Raw genomic sequence first — 26483 nt, forward strand, 5'->3', positions numbered from 1 at the left:
AGTTGTTTGCCTCTCCAGAGCTTTTTTGGTGCCCTCTAACAGGGGGATCACTCTGAGCTTGTCCTCCAGAAAGACAAGCCTGAGCTGGGGGATGTTCCATCCGCACCCAATCTTTATGGAGGAAGGATCCTGCCAGCCCTCACCTATGCTGAATGTGGGCAGGATGTTCTCAACATTTGCACTATTCACCTACTCGTAAACCATCACAGAATCACAATCCCAGACTGGATACAGTTGGAAGGGACCACTGGAGATCCTCTAGTCCAACCTCCCTCCTTGCAACACTTCAACATCCCAGAGGAGTTTCCTCAGCACCCACTCAAAGACCTGGGCAAGGCCTCTCCTGGTGCTGAGTGAGCTGTGCCCCAGTGCTGGGGACATCAGGACCATCTGCAAGACCAGTGGGACACTGGGGGGTCTCCCTGTCATCCCAGACAGGCAGGCTGTGAAGCTCCCTCCATCCTCAACATGTAAACATCTGCTGGAGGAAGACTTTTCTCCTAATAACACATCATTAAACATTGATTTAAAGACAATCATCTTCCCTCTCTTCAGTTTCACAGCACCTTTAAAACAGCTGTTAGGCTGCAGCGGGGATGATCAGCTGAACAGGAAACACATTGTTAGCTCCCAGTATTAAAACAGTAGAATGCATTAATTTATGAGCTCCTACTCCCTCTCCAAAAGTTTTATTATGTTAATATCACCTTGATGTGCTGGTAGGCCCCGGTGCCAAAGCCTCTTTCACACAGTATGTGCCATCCTAAATTACAGGCTGGGCGCCTCCTGGAACTGCCTTTGGAAAACTGGAGTAAACCAGAGAGCACTGAAGTTAATATTATCTTACAGACTAACAACCAGCTAATGCTCGACATGTGAATCCCATTTACTTCTTCTCTCTATAACAAATGGCAAGTGTGGGACTGGACTGTTCCTGATTTTATGCTATTTATCTTTCTGATCCATTCCATATTCGTTGTCCTTGGTTTTCAGCTACAGTTATAGACTGTGTGTGTATGAGTGTGTGACCTGCTCTACTGAGGGAGGCACAAGGCACATCCCTGCTGCCGTGTTCACTTGGTCACTGCAGGACTTTCTTGCTTTTCTCTTGGGAGGGAAATTTCCAGGGGGTAGGTATGAGAAGGGAAGTGTCTGAAACTCCAGAAGCATCCCTGGAAAATTAAAGTGAACCAAGGGCCTGGGGATGAGCAGTGAACTCAGTGTGCCTGTATCACCCAGGGAAGCATCTCCCAGAGTCCTGCATCCTCCAGCCCGGGCGGCTCTGGGAGCTGTTCTCTGCCTCCCCCGGGGTGCTCGGCGCTGCGCTGAGGTCCTAAAACAGGAGAGTAATTCGGGGCGAGGGGGAAGAGAGAGAGAGAGAGAGGGAGAGAGAGAGAGAGAGAGAGAGAGAAAAGTGGCCTTTCCTTGTCCCTGCCCCCTCGGACAAGAGCCCCAACCTGGAGGAAATGAAAAGGGCAGGGGCCGTGTAAGCAGGAGCCCGAAGCCACCCCCCGAGGGAGGCTCTGCCGGGCGGGAGGGGGGGCCGGGCCCGGGGATGCCTTGGGCGGCAGGACGGACGGACGGAGGTGCGGGGCTGCCGGCGCCGCCGGGCTCCGGTGCGGGGCGGCCCTGCCCCCGGCCCTCCCCCGTCTGCGGCACCCTGGGACGGGGCTGACGTCAGGAGGAGACGGGGAAATCTCCCAAGAAAACCCTGGAGCGGCGGCCGGGGCGCGCACAGCGCCCGCCGGGCCCGGCACCCCGCCGCCGCCGAGCGCAGCGCCCGGTGAGTCGCCCCACGCGTGTGTCCCCCCCGCGCCTGTCCCGTCCCGTCCCGCCTCACGCGTGTGTCCCCCCTGCTCCCGTCCCGTCCCGCCCCACGCGTGTCGCCGCCCGTCCCTCCCCGCGGCCCGTCCCGCCCCCCACGCGTGCGCCCCGCGCCCCGTCCCGCCCCACGCGCGACTCCCCCGCGCCCCGTCCCGCGGAGCCGGTCCTGCTTCCATCGCCCCCGGGCCCTCCCGGCGCTGCGGGGACGCGGCCGGAGGGGCTGGGAAAACAAAGCGGAGCCGGCGCGGGGAGCGCCCCTCGCCGCGGCCCCGCGCTCCGCTCCCCGCGCAGCCCTTGACATCTTTATACCGTGTATAAATTCTTTCGGGGCCTCTGCGCTTCGTCAGCTCTGACAAATGCGCTGGGAAAGGCAATTCCAGAGGGGTTACCTCATTTTATAATTTTTTTTTTTATGTGTGTATACATATATATATATATATATATTTAATTTTTTTTTCCGAACGCACCGCAGCGTTTCCAGCCTCCGGCGCTGCTGCGCGGGACACTCCGCGGCTCGTCCCCGGTGCCCTGGGCAGGGCAGGCCGGTGGAGGCAGCGCTGGGGACTGCAGCGATGCCCGGAGGCTCGGGCGGCCCTGGCGGGGCGGGGGGTTCCCGGGACGAGCGGGGGATGTGGCTGATGCCGAGGGGTCCTGGGCTGCGCTGCCGCGGTGGAGACGCGGCTGCTCCCGGCGATGCGCGGGGCGGGCAAGAGGGGAGGCCCTGGGCCGTCGATGAATTTTCCTTTTCAGAAAAATAATATTCTGCAGCCCCTCTTCTTTTCTTTCTTTTTCTTTTCTTTTTTTTTCTTTTTTTTCTAATTTAAAAAATAGGCACCACCTTTGGGAAGTACATATGTCGCGGGTTCTGTGCAGCTCCTGCGGTGGGAGTAAAATCCTGGAAGTGGGGGGAAAAGACTTTTTTTCCGCGTGCTAACCCCTCTTAAATGGACCTGAGGACTCCCTATCGGTGATATCTTCCGGGGAATTGTTTTTTTAGCCTCGTGTTAAAAACTTTGTCACTAAGCGAATTTTCTCTTATTTCTTTTTTTTTCCTATTATTTTGTCCCTTTCCCCCAAATTTTGCCAATCGTACTGCAGACGAACACAAAGTCCGAGTCACGAATTGAACATAAAACGATACTGTTGTGCTTGAATCGAGGACCAAGACGTCGTTTGTAGGAGTTTTTTTAATAACAATTAAAAAATATATACTTTCCACTTAACAAACCAAAGTCCCTCTTCTCCAGGTTATTCCCTGCGCCAACTCCAGCCGCCTATGTAAAATCTGACTTCCAAATATTTCCTGAGGTCTACTTCACTGGCAGAACTTCCCCAAAAATCCTTCATTTCTCTGAAATATGAACAAAGTCCTTGGAAATCCCGCGCTGGAGCCGTGGCCACATTTCCCTGAGAAAATTTTAGCCGAGTTAGAGGCTCTTGTGATCGAGGCAGATCTTTCCTACTGAAACCCACCGCCAAACAATAACCTGGCGGCTCCACCACCTCTCCTTTACAGTGCGTTTTATTGTCCATGCATGTTTTATTGTGAAAATCTGTATTTCCAAATATATATATATATATTTATATCTCCTTATGGCGTTTAGAGAAGGGAGCGCCTTTCTCCCAAAAAACGATCGCAGATGGAACGATTCATTATTTCCCTCCCGTGATGAGCAGCTCGGATATACGTTGCTTCTAAATAACAAAAGGGGAGGAGAAAACATTTTCTAGTAAAGCCAAATTCCTTCGTTAGACCGCCTCCTAAACGTGCTAATAAAACTAATTCGTTTTATTTGCCCTGAACTTTTATATCTAACCCAGCGCGCTGATTAGCACAGCCCTCTGGAAGGCGGTATGTTCCTATCTCTCCCCGAGATGTGCCAGTTAAGATACGGCCGTTCCCACAATGAAACTGGAAAGAAAAGCGTCCCGTGCCTTTATCTCGGCGGTGTTTGCTCCTGGGGCAGCGGAGACGAGCGGGAGCTGCGCCGGGAGCAGCGCGGTGCCGCCGGGCAGTGGGGCGAGATCAGCCGTTCGGGGGGAAATAAGAAAAAAAAAAAGTCAGAAAAAATATTAAAAGGACAGAGGGGAAAGAAAAAAATATATAACTGAAAAATGGGGGGAAGGGAACAAAATAAGAGAAAAAATATTAAAAGAAAAAAGTATAAAAGGAGGGAAAATAAATAATATAGAAGAGAAGAAGATGAATGCACACAAAGATTAATTATTTATCTGATTTTGTGTTTTAAAGCAGGAAATGTGAGGGTCTTGCAGAGATTCGCTGCTGTTCTAAGCACATTAAGGAGCCCAGCGCATTATTAGAATATTTCAGCCTTTCAGGAAATGTCCTGTTGAAGGGAAATGTGTTTCCCCCATACAAATGCTGGAGTAATTAAGAGGTTGCTTGGCCGAAACAAGGTGGGGGAAACCCACATGGAAACATAATGTCGTTCATTCCAAACTCAGGCTCTTTTTTTCTGCTGAAGAAGAGTCTTCAGCAAATGCCAACGGAGTGCGCGGGCCTCTGATTATCCTGTTTCAGAGGCATCTTTTTGAGCCCACAAAAGAGCCTCATTTGGGGATCTAAAGATGCACAGAGTAACATGAGCAGGCTGCCTCGCAAACTCCGGTGCCCCTTCCTCCGTCAATTAATCAGAAAAGCATGTTCTCTCTGCCCAGAGAGGGAATTGTGGGGCTATATTGTGATTTTTCCCCTCTCTTTCCCCCACCTAGGGAAACAACCCCCCTATTCCTGAGCTGTCCATCCTCCGGCGTTGTCATTGCAGGGCACTGACACTCTCCCGCTCACATCAGATTTATCAGAGATAAACCCAAGCCGCTTCTAACAGCAAATTCATATTGTTTTACAGCAGATCTCAGTGCCTGTGGTCTGATGGATGCGGGGAAGGCTGGGAGGCAGCTCTGGGCAAGGGCGAGATTGTGCTGCCAGGCATTTTGAGGGGAAAAAAAGAGTTGTCCCAGGTCGGACGCGCAGGAGATTGTTTTATTTTCGGGGTGCGGGCAGGAGAATGGCGGCCGAAGAGAACCAGCACCGTCCCACCCCACCCCCGGCCGCTTCCAGCTGCAGAAACGCGAATGGGAAAACCGTTTCTGCAGCCGTCAGTCGCTGCGTTTCAAGAAAGCCTTGGGGTATCATTTGTATCTGTCAGAAAACATTAAGCCTTCAACTTTTTCATCCCGAGTTTTTGCAAGCGCTGCCGCTGGCCGCCGCGCCCGGGGGAGCCCCGCAGCGGGATGCGGGTGGCAGGGGGTGGGGGGCAGCCCCGGGTGTTCCAGGTGCCCCGGGAAGCGTCCGCTCCAGAAAAATCCGTTTTCCCCCTTCGTGTTTCGATGGCGGGGAGAGCCAAGGCGGTGGGGCAGGGTCCGCCGAGCCGAGGGAAGCGGGATGGGGCAGGGAGGCGGTGGGAGGCCGGGGGACCGAGAGCGGCCGGTGGAAACCCTCCCGCGGAGCATCCGCGGCGCGGAGGGACCCTGCGTTCCCGCGGAAGGCGGAGGCTTGGCCGACACTCGGAGGGACGAAGGCTGCGGGTCCAAAAGGGGCTAATTTCGTTTTGCTCTACTTCTTAGGAAAATTGCTGTCCTGGCTGCGCAGAGGAGGACAGGCCGGCCAGCAGCCAGCGTAATTTTCCACCTTCCCCTCCTGAGCGATTTAACACGCGCTTCGGGCTGGGTTTCTTCCCTCCCTCTGCTTCCCGCTCCGCCCGGCCTGGGGGGAACCCGGCTCTGTCTCTGGCGGAGGTCGGGGGGCTCCGGGACTCCTTTCGTCGTTTTGGGGGTTTGCTTTGTTTTCCCTTCCCGACAAGCCCACGGTCGCGCGGAGAGTGCAGAGCTTTGCCTCGCACGGGGGGCGTAAACGTGGATCTCCATGTCGTGCGTAAGGATCATGCTTTTCATTTGGGGTGATGCTGTTTTGGGGCAAGACACCCCCGGAACACTGCCCCGACAGACACCACCCCCCCGGTACACCGCAACAACAACCACCGCCCCCCCAGTGCGCTCCCTGCTCCGCGGGGCACCGCGCTGTCCTGCGCACACTCCTGCGCGCATCCCCGGCCTCTGCTTCTTCCCGCACGCGTGGGAATCCCGTGGGTCAGAGCCACGCACCAGCCAAGGCGTGGTCGGTGGGCACTTTTTGGATGGTTTCGTTATTAAAAGTTGTTTTCCTGCAGCAGCTCCCGTCTGCTGGGTTCCACGATGAGGACACCTGGAGAGGCTGACTGGCTTGGCTTGGGCTTGGTTTGGCTGGGATTGCACTGTTTGGGTTTGGCTTGCCTTGATTTAGTTGCGTTCATTGAGGTTTCATTTGGCTTGGTTTGGTTGCATTCGTTGTGGTTTGGTTTGGTTTGGTTTGGTTTGGTTTGACTGAACTCGGGTTTGGTTGAGGTGGATTGGGTTTAGTTGTGCTGAGCTTGGTTTATCTGGGTTTGGTTGGACTAAGTTGGGTTGGGCTTGGCTGGACTGAATTTGGTTGGGTGTGGATTGGAGAGCTTCTCCCTTCTCTCTTGTCTCCCCACAGCTCTATTTTTCAGAGGGCTTCCCTCTCCTCTCGGGCAGAGGTGCGCTTGGGAGGAGATGCCTTTATTTTTGTAACAATTCCCAATAATTTATAGACTGAATCTGAGTCTATACAACGCTAATAAATCTGAAAAGGAAAAGCTGGCAGAGTCTGAACTTCACCACCTGATATACGGCCCAGGTGGTTTGGCATTGGCTGCAACCACCGCAGCCAGCCGGGAATGGGAGCCCCACTCCGAAAACAGGGACCCTCTCCAGGCATCTGGGGGGTGACACGGCCCGGTCCCCTCGGGACAGCGGGAGTCCTGCTCTCGGTCAGACACGTCTCCTCTTCTTCATGGGGCTGTCACCGACGTGGCCAGCGCTGATTTATTTCTAAGAGCCATCCCTAGTTTTGAGGTTATTTATAGCAGGAGGAAGCGGAGCGGTTTATTTGCGGGCTTCCAGCCTCTAACAGATCCCTGGCGCAGTCCTCAGCGGGGGGGAGCCGGGAGTGCGGTGGCTGCGCGGGCGCAGAGCGAGGATGCTCCCCGGCCGGTCCCACGCAGGGGTTCCCACGCAAAGCCCTCCCGCCACCCGCTTCCCCGCGGGTCCCGACCCTCCCTCCGCCTCTCCCCGGCCCTTCCCACGCCCACGCAGGTCACGGCTCCCCAGGGGTGTCCTGGCAGGGTCGGGCGGCCGGCGGGGTCCCCACGGCCGGGCTGCTGTGGCCTTTCCTCTCTTCCCGCAACTCCTCTGGCCCCCAGCGACGTGGGGAGAGAAAAGGGGATCCCAGCTCGCTGACCCCGTTCTGCCCAGCCCATGGGGCCGTGAGGCCGCTTCCAAGTCCCGGGAAGCAGAGCCGGCTCCGAGTGGGGCATCAAGGCTTGCCCCGGGTCGTGGGCTGGCTAAAAGGTGAAGCGTGACGTCAGGGATGCAATGAATGACGTCACGCGAACGGACCCGTGACGTAGCACCTGGCGGAAGAGTTTGCCAGCCGAAAGGTTTTCTAAGCGGAGCGGGCTCGGAGGGGAGGAGAGAGGAGAAAGCGCCGACCTGGGGGTGACCGCCCTGCGGGAGCGCTCTGCTGTCACACCAGATGTGTCACGACCGGCAACGGGAATAACCGGGTGGATTTGGCTGTGGAGCGAGAAGATGCCCTTAAATCCACACAGAAGACAGATATATGATATAGATTAGATATATATAAGATATAAGTTAGATATATATAGAGAGAGAGGGTATAGATGTATCCCCCCGCTGCGGACCCGGTGCACGGTAAATGCCTGACCCCCACCACCGCCCGGTCAGGGGGCCAGGGGGGAACCGGGCTCTGCTCCGGCTCCTGGGGGCCGGGAGAGGCAGGGCCAGCCCATTACTCTCTATTTAAGGCAGGTTTCGGGGGATATCTGCCTCGGGGACACACCAGGAGGAGCCGGGGGGGGGGGCTGTGGCCCTGGGAGGCACCCGGACCCAGCATTACCGCGGCGGAATCGCGTCGGTGCCCGGGCTCAGCCTTTCCTCGCGCCCAGCCCCTAGGAATTGAGCCTAGAACGAATTTTTAAAAACTAGACATTATAGAGCAGAAAGAAAACTGTAAATTAGGTGCATTTTAAAAAAATTCATTAAAAAGAACGAAAAATGCGGCCTCCGGTCCGGAGATTGCTGTGACAGTGGGTTTAAAATAGCCGGAGCGGAGCCGGGCTGTTGGCAGCTTCGTGGAATCATAGAGACATCCAGGTTGGAAAAGACCCTTATGACCATCGAGTCCCTTCAGCCTGCTTTCGGCACAGCCAACCGGGATCCGTCCCGCTCCCACGGAGAGCGGAGGAGCCCCCGCAGACCATCCCCGGGGCTGCCGCCCACGGAAATAAAGGGAAAAAAGGGACTGTGGAGGGTCTCAGATGTGGTGCACGTTTGCAATCTATTCACCTTCCCTCTTCTCGGGAGAAAGGCCGTCCCCACCTCTTGCTTCTGCCCCGGGAGGAGGTCTCCATCCTTCCCGTGTCGTGGGCTCCTGCATCAGCTGAGCCCCTCGAGGCCCAGAGCCCCTGGTAAATATTTGCATTTTAAACCACGTCCATCTTTAGCAGCCCCGAGGTTGTCTGGTTCACCTCGGGTGCTCGACATTCCCAGTCGTTTGCAAACTCCTGAGCGAAGTTCAGCCGGGAGCGGCAGGCAGGCAGAAGGACATTAAGATGTCACCAAAAAAAAAAAAAAAAAAAGGAAGGAGAGAGCTCAGGGGAGCTGATCCTGACAGCACCCACCTGTACATCCCCTGAACTGCAAAAGGCGCTGAAGACCAGAGGTGAAGGGGCTGGGAATTTTGGCTCCCTCCGCCTGGGGTCACCGGCCCTGCAGGGCACTGCCGGGGGGTGCGGGGCGGGCCCGGCTCCATCACTCCAGAGGGGTTGGAAAAAGCCTGCGCGGCTGGAACAGTGCTTCCCTCCACTTTTCCATAAACCAGTTCAAAAGTTCTCTCCCACATCTTTACTTGATTTGAAAGCAAAATAGAGTGTCAGGATAGATCAGTTAAAGTGAGTCGAGAAAATAGAGAGGAGAAAGGATCCTTTCCCCAGGCAGTCAGAGCCAGGGTCCTTCTCCCCTTTCCCCTCACCCCCTTCCCCGGTGCAGCGAGCACCCCGCGGGTACCCCAAGTTCCCACCTTCTTTCCCCCCGTGGGTTTTTCCACTTCGCCGAACACCGAGGTGTTATCCAGGAAGGCTCAAGGCCCTATCCCGGCCTGCGCGGGCAGCACAGGGGACCGACCCCGCTCCACGCACCCCTGCACCGGGACAGGGCACAGCGGTGACCGCTGCAGGACAGGGGATCTCCCGGGGGAGCGTCTCCCACTCCCTCCCCACCGGCTACCCCGGCCCTCGGACTGGCAGAGCCTCAGACACCCTTCCCGAGGGTCACCGCGAGTTCGGCTGCGGCAGAAAAATTATTTGTTATTAATCGTGTGCCGAAAGATGATGTGGTGGGAGCGATGGCGCGGCCGCTGCTCCCCGGGCTGCGCTCCCCCGGCCACCGGGCAGGGCCCGAGCCGCGTTATTGTAACACCCTCAGCCTGAAAAAAAATGTTGAAAAAGGTTAAAACCAGCTCAGACACGGCCCAAAGCACCCCTCCGGGAACATGTTTTCCCCGCGGGACTGAAACGTGCGATGGGGTCGCTCGGCCCCCCGCAGAGATGCTGAGGAGGCCGCTGGGTGCGCATCCACCGCAGGGCGCGCAGGTTGCGCGGGTCGTGAGGCCCAGCCAGGAAGGGAGTGGGGATACCCCTAGAGATACCGCGCTGCGCGGGGGCGCAACCTGCGCGCTGCCGGCTGGCAGGGCACCGCGGAGCGGGGGCGAACTGGAGGGGTTGTGCGGGCGGGCGGGGCAAATCCCGGGAGGATTTTCCACCTTTCCATTCGTTCGTGGAATATTTTTAATACATCACCGAGTTTGGAGGACACGGCGGGTGAGGGGAAGGAGGAGGGAGGGCACCCCCGGAGGAGCCGCGGCCGGGCGGCGGGGGCCGGGCAGGGGCGCGGGGGGCCGCGGGTCTGGGCGCGGGCGCGCAAGGAGCGCGGATGGCGGGGAGCGCGGAGGCAGGTCCCGCGCGGCCGGGCTGGGCCAGCGCTAGATGGAGTGATGCATGAGCGAGACGGGGAGGTTTTAACCTTCAGGGGGAGGAGCCCCGTTTAACTACAGGCATTTGTTCTAGGGCAGGTCACTTTAATCTCTTTAGCTTTAAACTGTCCAACTCGCAACTCGCGTTTCTCTATAAGGGATCTTTACCACTTCCCTGCCTATGCGGCCGGAGCGCCGTGCCTCTCCCCAGCAGACAACCGCCTTCCAGGCAGTGCCCAGACTGCTTCCGACACCCTTAAAATAATACTGTTAGTAATAAGTGGATTTGCTTTTGTTTTTTGTTGATTTTTTTTTCTGCCTTTAAAAAAAAAAAAAAAAGCTCCTTGTTCCTTTCTGTGTGGAATAAACACCTGCAAACTCCCCCAGGCAGCCCGGCGCCCCTGCCATGGATTCCTTTAAAGGTGGAATGAATTTGGAGAGACTGCCCGAGAGCTTGAGACCCCAACCCTCCCATGACATGGCTTCCAGCTTCCATTTGCAAAGATCCTCGGAACCCAGAGACCCGATCGACAACTCAGCCAGTGAATCCTCCGACACGGAGGTGCCAGGTAACCCTCCCCCACCGCGCCCCCCGCGGCCCCGGCCCTCTCCCCCCGCGCTGCCTCCCCCTCCCCACCGCACCTTCCCTTCGCGGGGCGGCCGCGGGTGCTGTGCGAGCACTCCCCGCGCACCCAGAGGCGATGGGGGACAAGGGGAAGCGAGAGCTGCCGGTGATCCCGGAGGCTCCATCCCGAGCGAGCCCCGGGAGCCGGAGCGGGGGGCAGGGGCCCTCCTGGAGCTGCCGCCCCCGCCGTGCCCGGCGCTGACAGCCCGCCGGGAGGGCACACATGGCTCCCCAACCTCCCCAACCCCATCCCAGGAGCCGCTCTTTTTTCTTTCTCTCTTTTTTTTTTTTTTTTAATAAAACCCACAGTTATTAATTGATGGGGTCGGGAGGAAGGGGGGCTCTTCGGGGAGTGCGGTTTTGCCGGATGTTTCTGAAATAATGTCAGCTTTTGCCCGGGTTTATTTTCCAGCTCGGGTAGCGCAGAGATGGAAAAAGATCTCTCTGTCAGAGAAAAAAAAATTTTAAAGAAAAGAAAGAAAAGGCCGGCAGGGCCGGAGAGGCAGCGTGGGGCCAAGGCAGGCAGCGCGGGCCGCCGCGGAGGGGATGTGCGCGGCCGCGGAGAGGTTTCCCTCGGGTACTGCACTCTTTCCCTGCGGGAAAGAAGCTCCGCAAGGAAAGGGAAGGGTCGCCCTGACCACCCTGTGCGAGGGTTTCAAGGAACGCTGTAGTCTCCCAGATTGTATGTAATTAAAATAACAACATTTCTAGAATGACAAGGGAAAGGTAGAAGAAGGGAACAAAAGCTTCAAGAAGGAGCGTGATATCCCTTCTCCAGCAAGACCTTTTCAGAGGCCGGTTATGTTTCATAATTGAAATTTTTTAGCGGCTGTTGTTGCTCTTTGGAGTTTTAGCAGGTCCTATAACTTAGAGAGTGGCTGTGGCAAGAGTCGGGCCCGAAGTGGCACCCGGTGATAAAGAGGGTTTGGGTCGTGCCTCCCAGCCTGATTCGCAAACAAAGTTAGGGACCGGCGTCTGGAAGGGATTCTGAGATTAGAGGGGATTATTGGAGATTAGAGAGGGAGATTTGCTCCATTTTGCCCTACCCCTGTGTGTGACCCCTCGGTGCTGCAGGAGGGCTGAGGACCTGCCTGCTTTTCTTCTCCGAGAAGCTGCAAAATGCATTTAGATTTCAATATTTTTTTTTAATGGAAAAAAAGGTACAAAAGCCAATTAAAGATGCCTTGCTTTACGATTTGGAATTGTGCAACAGCCCTGCGCGGAGGCCGGATTTTTAGGGAAGATTTGGAGGGGTTAAAGCCGAGGCTGGGCGAGGGGCCGCGGCCGGAGCCCATCGGGACCACCGCTGCTTCCCGATCGCCCCCCGCTCCCTCTCGGCCCGGTTTACCCGGGTTATTCCCAGCCGAAAGTGGGAGGATTTGTTTTGGCGGGGGTTGTTTTTGTTTCTGTTTCTCCACCGCCGCCAGGCCGTGCGGCTCGGCCGGTCTGGGGACCAGGGGGGCCGGGGGGCGATGGGGTCTGTGCTGCAGAGGCCTCGGTTGAGCTGCAAACGCCGTAGAGCCATCGGCTACTTTTGGGGGTCCACTGAGCCGTTTGGGTTCGCTCTCACCCTCATCCCTTTTCCCTTGGAAGGAGCCCAGTGAGGAGCCATTCAAGGGTGACTTTGCAAGGACGAGTCCTCCCGGGCTCTGGATTCAGCCCGTGATTATTTTTAGACTCCCGCTTACCTCGTAGAGGTCGGGGCTGCAGAAATGCCCCCGGGCCTGCCGGCGGCGGGAGAAAATCTTCGAAAAGGGGTTTAAAAAAAAAAAACCAAAATTAAAAGGAGGGGGAAAACAAAACAAAAAACCTCTAAAAGGGAAAACTCTCGGCGGAGTCTCCCTCCTGCAGCACCAGGACCGAGGCCGGGGTTGGCCGCGGCCCCCGGCCCTGCACTGCCCGGCCGCACCTTCCCCGCGCCGCCGGGGCCCAGCCCGGGAGCACATTTCGCTCAGGGCCTTCAGCCGGGACAAACTAGGCCGAAACAAGGGCTGGGAGAGCCAGAGAGCCCGTTATGAAAGCGGAGTGGGGGTTCATCCCCCAGTTGCGATGGGGCCGAGGCTCGATTCCTGTTTCCAGTCCGCGCAAATCTCGGCGGAGAAAACCCTCTTGTTTGGTTTTTTTTTTCTTTCCTTCTTTCGATATGATTTTTGCGGAGGGCTTCTTTTGGTGTTAAAATAAACACCAAAATCCTAAAAGAGGCAGAATAAAATAATACTAATAAAAAGAGAATGAAGCGGGAGAGCGGAGAGGGGCCTTTCGCAATTAATTGCTCCTGGGTTTTCCACCCCTACCCTTCCAAAGTTTCCTGTCGCGGCCGAGTACAACAAAGACAATGGAGCAAAGATCGCGCCTGGGGTTGGAGGGAGCGAGAAGGTGCCGTGGAAAGGCGGAGCGGCCGGCGTTGCTGGGACCCCACGAACGCTCTCACCCCTTGGGCCCGCTTCGAGACGCTCTGGGGGTCCCTCGCCCTGCCTCCCTGGGTGCCCTGGACCCGGCAGGGCTCCGTGCTCCTTCCCCAGCCGCCCCGGGAAAGGCCAGGATGGGCTGCAGGGCGCTCGGTGGGCTCAGGGCCCAGCAGGACACGAGTGGGTGCCCCCACGCGTCCCTCCGGTGGGGCGGGCAGGGCTGGGTGCGGGGCGGGGGTGCCTGCCTTTGTGTGCCCGCGCTGGGAGAAAAAAAACAAAGCAAAACAACGCAAAACAAAAAAAAAAAGAAAAGCAAACCAACCAACCATCCCCATCCCGACCCCCTGGCAGAAAAGGAGCGCAGCGGCGAGCAGAAAAACGAGGACGGGGCCGCCGACGACCCGGCGAAGAAGAAGAAGCAGCGGCGGCAGCGGACCCACTTCACCAGCCAGCAGCTGCAGGAGCTGGAGGCCACTTTCCAGCGGAACCGCTACCCCGACATGAGCATGCGGGAGGAGATCGCCGTCTGGACCAACCTCACCGAGCCCCGAGTGCGGGTAAGAGGGGCGCCAGTCCCATGGGGATCGAACGGGGGGCTCGGGGAAACTGCCCCGGCTGGGAGCGCTGAGGCCGCTTGCGGCAGCGCCCGGACGCTCTGCCCTGGGTTTTAGTGACCAAAATCGGGATCCAGGCCGGAGAAAAGAAATTCAGCTCGCGGCCGCGGGGAGATGCCGCCTGGAGCGGCCCGCGACCGCCGGCCCGGCACCGGGGACCGGCTCGAAAAGTGGGCCGTGAGCGGTGCAGGGGACAGCGAGAGGCCGGGTGGGGAAGGGCCCGGCTGTGCAGGGAAGAACCCCCCAGCCAGAACGAAATCCCGTGCGGAGCAGGAACAACCCTCATTCAAGCAATTTCCTCTTGGTCTTGTTATTCCCAGTAATTGCAAAATTACTGATCCGCTGCTCGATGCTGTTGCGGCGGCGGGATTGCGGGATCCAGTGCCCGCGGTGCGGGTCTCGGTGCCGGCCCCTCCCGGCCGCGCATCTCTCGCAGCCGCGGGCGGAGTGGATGTTTGCGGGGGCCGAAAGCGAAGGGCAAGGGCTGGGGAGGGGTCGCAGAGTCAATACGGGCTGAAGACACAAACTTGTACCGCGAAGGCGCCTGGTTTTTACACGCCTCGGAGCCGATGCCATCAGATATGTATATATATATATATATGTACACATATGGTATTTTTTTAATACATATATATTTTTATATATATATCCCCCTCTTAACTGGACTGGAGGCTCGGCGATGTTGGTCCACACATATATCTAGAGATACATATATATCTATATATCTATATATGTTTGTGTGTATATATTCACATATACTTATATACAGCCTCGGCGGTTCCTTTTAGAGAACTTTGAGTGAACGATCCTGTCAAAGAACGACCGGGCCGAAGCGGCCCAGGCTCTATCGATCTATTGCTGTGTCTGGGTTTTTCCACCTCCCCTTTGCGTTTTTCCCCCCCGAGACATTTCCCCTCTCGTTTTCGGCCGTGGCCGCACACCCCGGGACCGTGGGCTGAGCACGGAGAAAACGGCAACCTCGGAGCGAAGGCCCACCACCCGAAAAATCCACTTCTTCTTTTCTTTTTTTATTTTTTTTTCTCTTGGCAATTAAACCACGAGTGACCAAATCGGATTACAGAGATTCTGTTTTAAACCTTCAAAGAGTAAACACCCATCTGAAACAAGGGATATGAGTCTGAAAGCATTGTCTTAATTGAGTTTAAAACAAAACAAAGGCCGTGCATTAACACTGGTCGAATATTTCAGGGAGCAAATAAAACTAAAATGTGAGTTACAATTAACATGATTTCGTTCTCCCTCTATGTGGAGATGTTTGGGTTTGATGTTCTGAGATTGCAGATTGCAAATCTAACCTTAATTTGCTATGAGGGCCTTCCTTTAAAATGTCTAGGAGCCATAATTAAAACTATTACCCTCATTTTCAGGAAATTCCTGTCTGGAAGCACCTTCCGAGGAGTATATTACAGGTTTTGAACATGTTGGCTTTCGTTTCCTATTTATACAGGATTCTTTTTATTATTGTTATTTTTTGAAATAGACTCTGCCATCCGTTCCCCCACGAAGTTTCCATCCTTGAGAGCGGTGTTTAATAATAGTTGCGCCATTTCTGCGCCGGGAGGGGAGGCCCCAGGAGCGGCCCCCCGCCCCCTCCTCGGCTCCGAGGGGAGCGCAGCCTCCGGGGCCGGGGCCCGGTGTCCGCAGGGAGCCCGTGGGCCCCGGCTCGGTGGGAGAAAGCCGGGGTGCGGTGGGGAGGATGCTGCAAGGGAGGCTCGAAGGCTGGGCGCAGGCGGCAGGCAGAAGGATGCTGATTTTTAACCCGGAAAAAGAATTTTGGGGCTGCCCGGCTTCCATCACGAGGGGCTCAAACGCTTTCCGAGAGTTAAAAAAAAAAAATAATAATAAGAGAGAAACTGGATCACGTTTTCGCATCAAACACCAGGAGCGCCCCCGCTTCTCTGTTCCCTAGTCAGGGCTGTAAATTCTCATTAGATATAAAGGCAGAGGCTGCATCTATCCGAGGCCGATGCGGGGATTGATTTTTTTTTTCCCAACCTAAACATACTAATCCAATCCCCTTTTTTATGATCTGTAACAGGGGACTTTTATTACACGGCATTAGCGTTCGGAAACGCGGCAGAGCCGGGGCGAGCCGGCCCTAATCAGAGCGGGCCGTGCCTTCGCCCCCCGCCTGGCTCCGGGAAAGGGGCGGCGGGGGGGACCGAGGGGACCGGGGGGACGCGGACACCCGCGCAGGCACCCAGCGCAGAGAGGCGGCTGGAGCATCCCGCCGGACACAGGGATGCGCGCAGATCTCGGGGTGCGCGCAGGGACCCTGCGGAGCGGGATCTCGTCCCGCGGGGGCGGGGGGGCCCGCGGGGAGAGGCGGTTCGGGGCCGCGGAGCCTCCCGTGGCATCCCGGTGGGGCTGTGCGGGCCGGGGCGCAGCCGGCGCTGGGCTGCGGGTGCCGGCGGGGAGGGGGGGGCTGCTGCGGCCCCGCACTCATCGAGTCGTGTCGGTTCCCCCTCCCCACGCAGGTTTGGTTCAAGAACCGCCGAGCCAAGTGGAGAAAGCGGGAGCGGAACCAGCAGATGGACCTGTGCAAGAACGGCTACGTGCCGCAGTTCAGCGGGCTGATGCAGCCCTACGACGACATGTACGCCGGGTACCCCTACAACAACTGGGCCACCAAGAGCCTCACCCCGGCGCCGCTCTCCACCAAGAGCTTCACCTTCTTCAACTCCATGAGCCCCCTGTCCTCGCAGTCCATGTTCTCGGCGCCCAGCAGCATCCCCTCCATGAACATGCCCTCCAGTATGGGCCACTCGGCCGTGCCGGGCATGGCCAACTCCGGCCTCAACAACATCAACAACATCAGCGGCTCCTCGCTCAACTCGGCCATGTCCTCGCCGGCCTGTCCCTACGGGCCACCGGGCTCGCCCTACAGCGTCTACCGGGACACTTGCAACTCCAGCTTAGCCAGCCTCAGACTGAAATCAAAGCAGCACTCCAGTTTCGGCTACAGCAGTTTGCAAAGCCCCGGCTCTAGTCTAAACGCCTGTCAGTACAACAGTTGACGGACTTGACACAAACCACCTCCGAGAAAGCACCGCCGACAAAGCAAAGCAGAAGCAAAGCGACGTTTAATGGAAAAGACAAAAAAATATAAAAAATTAAACACGGTGATGACTAAAAGCAAACCCCAAGCAAATGAGAGAGGAAAAAAAATAAAGCAAAGCGCCACCCCCCAAAAAAAACCCCCAAACCCAAAAACGAAAGCCCCAAAAGCTCCGCGGACTTCGACTGTCTAGAAAAAAAATCAATTATTGCAAACTAATGATGCAACCAACAAAACAGCGCTTTAAAAATGTACAAAATTAAAAATAATATTCATAATAATAATAATAACCCCCTCGAAAACCGTAAACGGACCAGAAAACTTTTGCAAGAGACACCGAAATCTGGTACATGGATGAGTTGCAATTTTTTTTCTCTGGATTATGCGGGTTGTATGTGTTTACTTGAACTTGCACAGGAGTCGGTAAGGCGGCCGCTGCCCCGCGGGGAGGGCGGCAGGAGGGGACGCCTCGGTGGTAAGAGCTGGTGGGACGGTTCTTGGCCGCTTGTCGCACGGGAAGAGTTTGGTTAATGTTTACCACTGAGAAACAGAATCACACTCGAAAAAAAAAAAAAAAAAAAAAAGACCAAAAAAAAGAAAAGCTGGGGTGGGGAGAGGGGAGGAAAAAAAAAATATAAATCGCAGAGTACAATCTGCGGGGGAAAAAATGGTTAAAATATTAGGTATGAAACTATTAAAAATAATAATGACAAGGGTCAACCACTTATATAAGGTTATATTTATATCTACAGTTGCATTGTGCCGGATCATTGTCCTTGGCCGTTGAATAAACCGTTTTTAAAATGCATGATTCTTGATGTTTTTTCTTTAGTTGGAAGCTATAATCCAGTCATTCCTGATACTAAGCAGCTCAAGGTTCCTACCTCTTCATCCTTTCCGAAAGACTGCAGTATCCCCGGCTGTGAGAGAGCACAGAAACCCTTCAGTGATGCAAAAACTGTTCATCTGTCTCCCCATCCAAAGTCTTATCCTGATAATGAAATTATCATTCATCTTTATTTAAACGCAGGGGGTGTTTTTGCTCTTTAAAAAGTAAAACCGAAAACCAACCCCCATTCAGAGAGTCTACAAAAAAAGACGAAAAATGGTCTGTTATGAAGTGATTTCAGATACTGCATCTCTGCTAGAGAAACAGCGAGCCTCGGCGTCTGGAAAGGTTCTTAGCAAAGCTTAAAGAGTTCCTTGCTTTTCTAAATGTGAAGGAAAAACAAGGAATCAAAAAAAAAAATCTTAAGGTGTTATTATCTTAAGGTGTTATTATGTAAATGTAGATACTTTTACAAGTGCTTGTTGGCAAAAAAACCTCAAAAAAATACAAAACATGGAAATTATAAATATGATTTTTATTAATACGCATACAAAACGCATATGAAGTTTAATTGCAGGCATATTTGTTGCTTATTTTTGTCGATACTTATTACCTGTAGGTGACAAAGAAACATAAAATGCACCCGGTACTTCTTTCCCAGTGTATTTCACACCTGTGGTAAACGTTACGCTGGATGTTTCAATTATGCTGTTGTGGATAAGGATGCAGTATATATATTGTTTTATAAGTTATGTTTTGTGATTTTTTTTTTCAAAATTAAGAGCATGGGAATAAAAAAGAAAACTTTAAAAAAAAAAAACTAAACGAAAACGAAATCTAGAAATGCCTTTAATGTTCTTTTCTGGCTGTATTTGAGAGAGAGACTAAACAAGAAGAAAAGCAGCTTTTCTGTCCCTCGCCCCGTGGTGGCATTTTGAGGAGGGTCCCCCCGGCTTCCCCCGGTAATTCCGCCGTCTCCCCCTGTCCCCCCCAGCGCCCCGCCAGGGAGGGACCCCCATTCCCTGCCCCCCATGGGCAGCCTCGGCAGTGGAAACCCTCCCCGCTTCTGATTTTATGGCAGACTGTTCCCGCTGTTTGCCGGGGCTGGGGATCCAGCTCTCCTTGCCGCCGCATCGCTGTTCTCACAGAATCCCAACGCTTCGAGCCGTGGCTCGGGTTTTTTTCCCTCCCCAAAGAGTTAATCCCCGTATCCCGGAGCACCCCCGGTGGGTCGCGGCCCTGGCACTGCTCCTTCCCCCCGCAGCCGTTCGTCCCGGTTTCCTAAGGTGCGTTTTTCTCCCGTTCCTCCAAATTCTCTGGCATCCTGAATATCAAAGGTCGTTCTATTTATTTTTCTCCCCCCCAAGCTTTTGCAAGCACAAACCCCCCTGATTTCATTACTATTTAATTACTATTTCTTTACTCGTTAATGTCTATATATTTACTATTACGATTCCTGTTAATATTTTGCCCCAAATGCCGCAATTAATGTAACGAATGAATGAATTAGCCGGACCCGGCGGCAGCAATAGCCGCGGCCGGGGCTCTCCGCCGACCCAAACGCGCTGTTTGCGCGGTCGCGGATGGCCCATTCCTCAAGGATCGGGGGGCTCCGCGCCCGTCCCGGGGCTTTACTCCCAATGTGGGGGCTCAGCAGAGCGGATCTGAGTCTCCCCGGCTACCCCATCCCTTCCTATAGCCACGGGAGAGTCCCCAGAGCAGCACGAGGACTGATTTTCCCCCGGTCTTTCCAGGCGGGAGGGGATCTGCCAGCCTTCCCTGGGATTTTAGCCGGGAATTTCGTTGTTCGTTTTCTCCTGTTCCTGGAGGTAGCACTGTTAGTCCTAAGTCAGAGCAGCGGCGCTCAGGTTTAACCAAACCCTGCCCCAAGATTCAGTTGTTGGTTCAGAGCCCTGAGCCACCCACCCCCTCCCGAAACTTAGGAAAAGAGTTGGAGACCAGGGACACAGCCTGCTTGGGCTTCTGTGCTGGTGTCCCTCACACGTGTCCCCTGCCCTGTGAATAGACCGGGGAAAGCTGATCTGCTGCTGCTGGGCGAAATTTGGGCATCTTGACACATTTATGGCTCAGGGAAAGGAAAATTCCGAGGAGGCACCGAGCAGAAAGGAGCTCCTACACCTTCCATGTGCACTCTTATGGATGCCCTGCTTCCAGCAGCCTTTAGGTCTCCCCCACAATGGTTAGAGTTCGAATTATTTGGGGGTTTGGTGTGTTGGAGGCACGACTTGGGACTGCCTTGCCCAAGCACATCTTCCTTGGGGATACGGCCTTGGGGGTGCCCGGGTGTGTGCCACTCTGGGGCAGCACAGGAGGGCTGTCATTTATGGTCCCTCAGCCCTCGAAGTCCCCAAAGGGGGGTCTCCCGTATGAAATGCCGCTCCCCATCACCCTTCTGACTTCGGTTTTTGAACCGGTGTCTGGCTGGTGGGTGTTCCCACACACCGGAGGCGATGGTTTTCCATCCCTCGCCCTGCACATTCCTCCCCGTTCGTGAAGCTCAAACTGGGATTTCCGAAGCTGCATCGCTTCAATCCGGCGTTGCTCCATCCCGGTGGGATCCTGCCTTCCAGCGGGTGCTGCAGGGGAGTCCCCAGACTCCTGCTACGAGTTGCAGCCTTGCCTTTGTCCAGGCAAGCAGATACTTGGAGCCAGAGAAATACCCGCATCAAGTTTTCCATTTGTTCTGGGTGTGCTGGCTTACCTATTAGCATTTCCAAGGCAAAGCTGCCTGGGGAGAGCTTTGCTTGGGTTTGCTTGGGAATGCTGTATGGTCCTGAGAGGTCCCAGACGACCAACCCAGGAGTTTCTACACGGTGGAGGCTCCGATTGCACCAGCCCAGATGAAGTTCACAAAGACTTTGTGCCTCAGACTGCGCTGTTCGCTCAAGATTAAATGTCTTGCAATAAAAAGCTGTGGTCAGTTTAACTCCAAACTGCATTCTTCTCTTTATCTGTGGCCTGGAACTCGGCAAACCATGCAAAGTCCCATTTAAATTAATGGGATGCTTCAGTACTGATTTTAATGGGGTTTTGTATAATAAAAATAACACTTAGAAATGCCCTAACATTTTGCTGCAGTCTTGCAACAAAAGTCCATGGAACTGGGATAATAAAAATACAGGGTTTATATGAAACCTATGAAGGGTTTGTCATTAACTTCAGTGGCACAGTTTCAGGCCTTATTATTTTAGTATACCCTCGTATAAGTAAAAAATTACTTTATTAATTAAACGAGAATCTATGACTTTTCAGTCTGGCAACTTCTATTTGAAATACTTAGTCTGATATTATCAAAACAGCCAAGATATTCCAATTTATAAACCAGCCCATACACAAGGACTGAGAACAAATAAAAATATGAAACTACACATTGTTTTTTGCCCATTTTTTATTTTGCCCATCAAACAAAGCCAAGTTGTTCCTTCTAAAAAAATACTTCATATCCCTCCTTTAATCTATCCAAGAGAACAGTTTTCTGCTCAAGCTCATAGAAAACAGTAAAAACCTCCTTCAAAGTAAAATATGTTTTAATTAACAGAGCTGCAAAATAAAATCCACAGCTATGCAACAAGCCTCTCTCTGCAGCTCACCATTGTGCAAACTGCTCGGGCAAGCTGCTCTTATTAACAAGCTACAGGCTACACTCTGCTCCAAACTGATTAAGCAGGAGGGCTGCAGGCAGATTTTCTATCAAAAATGTTTCAATGGCAGCCAGCCTATTCTTTTGCTGAATGATTTTTTTTAATTTTTTTTTTTTAAACAGGAAAAAATAATTTGTTTATCCCCAACTCCAATTTCTCTAATGAGGAAAGCACATGCACAAAGATTTTATTTACCGAATAACTTCCCAACAAATAAAAAATTCCCACAGGAAATAAAAATAAATAAATAAATAAAAAGGAAAATGAAAGAACACATCCATTTGATTTTTTTTCTTTCCTCCCCTTCTTCAATCAAGTAATTTCTTGCAAAAAACCGGGTAACAACGTTCGGTCTCTGCTAGGGATGAGCAAATTTGCTCACAAATCTTCCCAGGAGATCAGTGGAGCGGAGGGAAGGCTTGTGCCCACGGGCGAACCCCAGCGATGTAAATGAGGAGCCCAGAGCCAGCTCCTCCCGACACCTCTGCCGATGCAGCCCCATGGCAGCCCGCGATACCTCCCCGGAATTACATGTAAAACAGCTCCGAATTGCTAATTCAAGTCTCGCAGAGCAGCTTCAGACCTCCCCCCCAAAAAACCCCGACAAAACCTACGTGTTAATATGCAAGAAACAAAAATCTGACCCAGTAGGAGCAGGGACAGAGTAGTGGCTGTCCCCCAGAAGCACAGAGCAAGTTATATTAAGTTATATTAAGTCTTCAAAGTGATACACGCCTGGGTACAGGAGATTAGCAGTGGGATTTTCAAATCCCTACGTGTGAGTGAGGACCAGATTTAAAAAAAAAAAAAAAAAGACTCAGAGAATCAGTGGTGGTGTGAGATTTTCCTAGAAGTGAGTTAGGCACCCGGGATTTAGACACTAAGAGTGAGACTTTTAGAGGGATTTAGATGTCTGAAGATACAGCTAAGTACACAGTGGGATCTTTGAAAGCACCCAGTACCAGTGTCTACCAGAGGTATCTGCTCTGGCTCCTTCTGAGGCTCCTCTAACTACCTGTGTGAAACTGGGAGAACCCAAATCCCTCCCAAAGGCACCCTCAAAATTCCCATTCTCCCTCCACTCCCTTCCTTTCTTTTTTTTTCCCAGAAAGTCTGAAAGGAGGGTTCACTCTTTAAGAGCTAATTCAGGAAAGTACTTAAGCACTCAAGGAAACTACTCAGAGAAATGCTTCTGGGCAGGAGGTGAAGCCCTGGTCCCAGGGAGGCCAGCTGGAGATCTGCCTCTGGCTGTGGGGCAGGGGGCTGTGGTGGATACCCACAGCACTGCTCACTCCCCACTCCTCCACTCTGCTGCTAAAGTCAGCAAACTACAGTGGCTTAAATTTGAGCATAAAGTCAAGCAAGGTGCTGGAAGCATTTTGGAGAGTTGTGCTCTCACAGTCCCTGTTTCAAGTCAGATTCTAAATTTAATCTTATGGTCTCACAAAGCAAAGACCTCACTCTTTAATCTTTTACAGGGGCAGGTTTTGGACCTTTGACAGAAAACCTGGAAAAGCAGGTGAGAAGTTTGAGGGCCAACCCCTCCCAGGGACCAGAGAACACAGGCAGCAGCCTCCCCTCCCTGCCCTGTGGAAGGCAGCAGCTTTGGGGAGCTGAGTGGGTTCAGAAGTGGAGGCTGGGGCTGGAATGTCCTGCACAGGTCTCTCCACATCTCCTGCAGCCCATGGGCTAAAGCTCACCAGGCAGGGGCTGGCACCTCCACTGGGCACATTTGCAGGGGCTAGAATTTGAAAAAGTCAGAAACTGCCAATCCACGGTCCTGTCTGCTTTCTGACCTGATCCCACCCCGTCACTTGTCCCACCCATACACACCAACAAGCTCTGACATCACACATTCCAGGGATCCCCCCTACTCTGTGTGTGTTCACCTGTCTCACATTTCCACCCCCCTCTCATTCCTCACCTGTCTATCCCGTACCATCACCCACACCTACCTCAAGTCTACCTGGATATGTGATTTAACCACTGGTCACATACATCACTCTGTTTTATGCACCTTCATCTACCTGATCTCTGGCCTGAAATCATAACTGTGAATTTCTTATGTACATGCACACTCTGAGCTCTCTGCTATAACTTTCCTAGAGGCACATAATTCATTTGTCCATCTCTACCTTGTACCCACTCATTCAGCCAACCCTCCTGCCTCCCTGTTGCCAACAAAAACCATATAACTTTATAACACATCACCTGACAGCTCCATCTCTGACATCTTTACCTCATTTTCTTCCTTATGCCTTAACACAGTTTAGTATCAGTTAAATACAAATGTTTCACATATTTCTCCCCGTTCCTCTAAGATGCAAGGTTAATCTTGAGTTAGAGACAGGGTTAAGGCTTACTGCTTAGAATTAGGGTCAAGAGTTGGTTAGGGTTGGGTGGAGATTGGTTTAGAGTTAGGGATACAGTTGGTTCAGCATTTAGGATTATGTTTGGTTTATGGCTGGGTTCAGGTGAGGCATGGGTTAGGTTTAGGAGAGGATTATGGTTGGTGTCAGGGTCAGTGGGAGGTCTCAGCTTGTGTTAGGGTTATGGACTGGGTGCAGTTTTAGGTGGGGTCAGGGTTATGGGTTAGTGCTGTGTTCAGATATTTTTGGGTAAGGGATAGGTTTGGCTTAGTGTCGTGTTAGGATAAGCTTTAAGTTAAGAGCTGGGTTTGTGTCAGAATTTAGAATTAGTGTTAGTTTTAGGATTGATTTGGGAGTCATGTCAGCCCCGATCACGTAACCTCTCCATGCTTCTTTCTTGTGTCAACAGATCTGTTCCCCTTCTGTCCATCTCATGACTGAAGATCACCTCCTCTCTCTCCCACACACCCCTGTAGGTGTTTGTACGTGAGTTTCATAACACTTAATAATCCATTTTCCCCACGTTTTCTCATTTACCTGACCTCTTTGCCTAGTTTGCATGTATTCCTGTCTCACACATCTATAATCTATCTCACTAATCACTCTCACCCCTTCTTACAGCACTAATGTATTCACCCCTTCTGCTTTTGCCTGTCATGCCCAAGACATCAATGCAACCAGTGCCACGATTAACGATACCTTTTCACAGTTTCTTTTCTACATACTCATTAAACTAGAGCCTGTGACTACTTAGCTATTTAATTAATCTAATGCAAATTTCAATTAATCTCCCTAGATTTCCATAGTACATCCTAAACTCCGTATTTTCATCTCCCTCCTTGTTTCCATCCATATTCATCTCTCTGCTCGCTCGTACCCACTCTGATGAACTTCCTGGTACCCACTCATCTGCATGTGCACCCACATCCTTCTTCATCAATCATCCTGTCCAGGCTTTACTCTGCCATTAAACATCCCCCTAATTCGTACCACCAGGCTAATTTCTCAACACTCCCAGCTCATGAATACTCCTCTGTCTCCCTATCTACTCAATATCTAGTCCAACCTGTTAGCTCGCTAATTGTTCCAAGCTTGTTTTTTCAGCATAATCTCTTTGTTCTGCATGAATTTTGTATGCAATATATTTGCTCCATTACTGTCTTACCTCACTCCTCTTTAAGTGCTTTTTTTGCTTTTTCCCATATCTATTCTCCTCTCATGTCTGTGCACTTTAATTTTTTTGTGGGGGTTGACCCAGAGCTCCCTTCACTCACCCTCATCTTGTGCATCACCTTTTTCACAGCCTGTGTCTTTGCAAGGGATCTCAATGACCAGATACCCTCTCTGTGGGTGCTACTCATCTACTATTCTGTTCATTACTCATCTATTAACTCTGCTATTGTTCTTCTTTTATCTGTTCCTCCCTCTATCCACAGTTCCCATAATCAATGGGGACAATCAATTCACCCTATCAGCCCAGATTTTCTGCCATATATTTATTCCATTCTTCCAGCTATCTTTCCATCCCTTTACCCAGACAACACACGTTCTGTCTGCTGTGAACTTGTCCATCTCAAAATCTAATCTCTTTCTCTTTTGGCCTTTAATTTATTAATCTGTTCTCTACAGGTTTATCTAGTCAATCTTTCTGGCTAGTACAAGCTCAGCTGATAATCTCTTCAGCCAGTATATGTACCCATCTCTTCATCCACCCAATTTCTACCCAGCTGATCTAACCCCAGAATATTCACAGTATTTCCAGTGGATCATCTCTTCTTCCTCACACCCATTTTCCTGTTTTAGATCTGGTAGTGCCACTGCTGCTCGTGTCACTCTAATTTATGTAGCCAAACATATCCCTACATACCCAAACATGTTGATTGATACAGGTATCAGTTCATGTCTCCACTTATTCCCTACATTCTGCTAAGTTTTCTCCTATATCTGTACTTATCTCCTTCCTACCTGTTACAGCCACATACTTACAATACCTACTTGCAATAGTTCACATTTCCATATTTTAATCTATCCATATTACATTTACTCTGCTTAACTCATCAGCCACTCAGTAATTACTTTATGTGCCCAGTCCAGCTTCCTTTCTTTCACATTTATCTGTTCCACACCCATTCAACAAACCAATACATGACACAGGGACACCTATTTGCTCATTTTAACATGGCCATCAGGCTCAAGTGTGCTGCAACCTGTCCCATACGTATTTCTTGTCAAATTAATTTCAGGATTTTTCTAAGCCTTCCTTCCTCCCTTCCTTCCTTCCTTCCTTCCTTCCCTCCTTCCCTCCTTCCTTCTTCTCCCATACCTAGCTCTACATTTTGAAATATTTCTATTTTGTGGCAGCCCCTCTCTTCTGTCCCTTATTTATCCCCTGGGTTCACCCACCCATGGCAGCCCATCAGCCACCTCATCCCTATTCCACTGCTCAGCTGTCCAGCCAGCTGCTTAATAAACTCTCTGCTCACCCAGGCAGGACTTGCTGTAACACATCACATCCCACTTCTCTTCTACTTCTCCTGACGTGCATCAACACCACCCTCACCACACCAAACCCCTGACTAGGCCACCTAGTCCATGCCAAATTTATGTGCTTTCCCTCCATCATCACATCTTCTGCATTTATATCAAATTATCCACCCTCTGCACAGCCCCCTGATTATTCTAATCCATCCATCCCCCATGTACCTGTGGATCTCTACACATTTATTTATGTATGTTCATCTAAACTAAAGTTTACACCATAAAAGCCAGCCAGCAGCACAGGGGCTGTTTGATCTGGGTGCCCAACGTGCTCTCCCTCGTTAGATAAGCTGTAATTCAGATCCACATAACTGATTTTATCATTCTCAGTGACCCAGCCTTGCATCAGGTTGATGGGTACAGGATACAGAGAGGCAGAACACGTATTGTCTGAGTAAATGTCA

The 26483-nt window shown here is 52.4% G+C and overlaps 1 protein-coding gene across 2 annotated transcripts; it reads left to right on the forward strand.

Annotated features, from left to right (window-relative positions):
• The first annotated feature begins 1765 nt into the window (after positions 1 to 1765).
• PITX1 (paired like homeodomain 1) lies at positions 1766 to 16685 on the forward strand. Of its 2 annotated transcripts, none has more exons than XM_027682579.1 (4): positions 1766 to 1783; positions 10343 to 10524; positions 13340 to 13545; positions 16101 to 16685. In XM_027682579.1, the coding sequence occupies exons 2-4, from the start codon at positions 10362 to 10364 to the stop codon at positions 16638 to 16640; spliced, it is 909 nt and encodes a 302-aa protein (XP_027538380.1). In that variant the 5' UTR covers positions 1766 to 1783; positions 10343 to 10361; the 3' UTR covers positions 16641 to 16685. The 2 variants fall into 2 exon arrangements, with proteins under 2 accessions (XP_027538380.1, XP_027538381.1); XM_027682580.1 differs by lacking the exon at positions 1766 to 1783 and adding an exon at positions 10075 to 10224.
• The last annotated feature ends 9798 nt before the right edge of the window (positions 16686 to 26483 follow it).

The sequence above is a fragment of the Neopelma chrysocephalum genome, unplaced genomic scaffold (assembly GCF_003984885.1).
Source record: "Neopelma chrysocephalum unplaced genomic scaffold, ASM398488v2 Primary Assembly neopelma1_63, whole genome shotgun sequence".
NCBI classification, from domain to species: domain Eukaryota; kingdom Metazoa; phylum Chordata; class Aves; order Passeriformes; family Pipridae; genus Neopelma; species Neopelma chrysocephalum.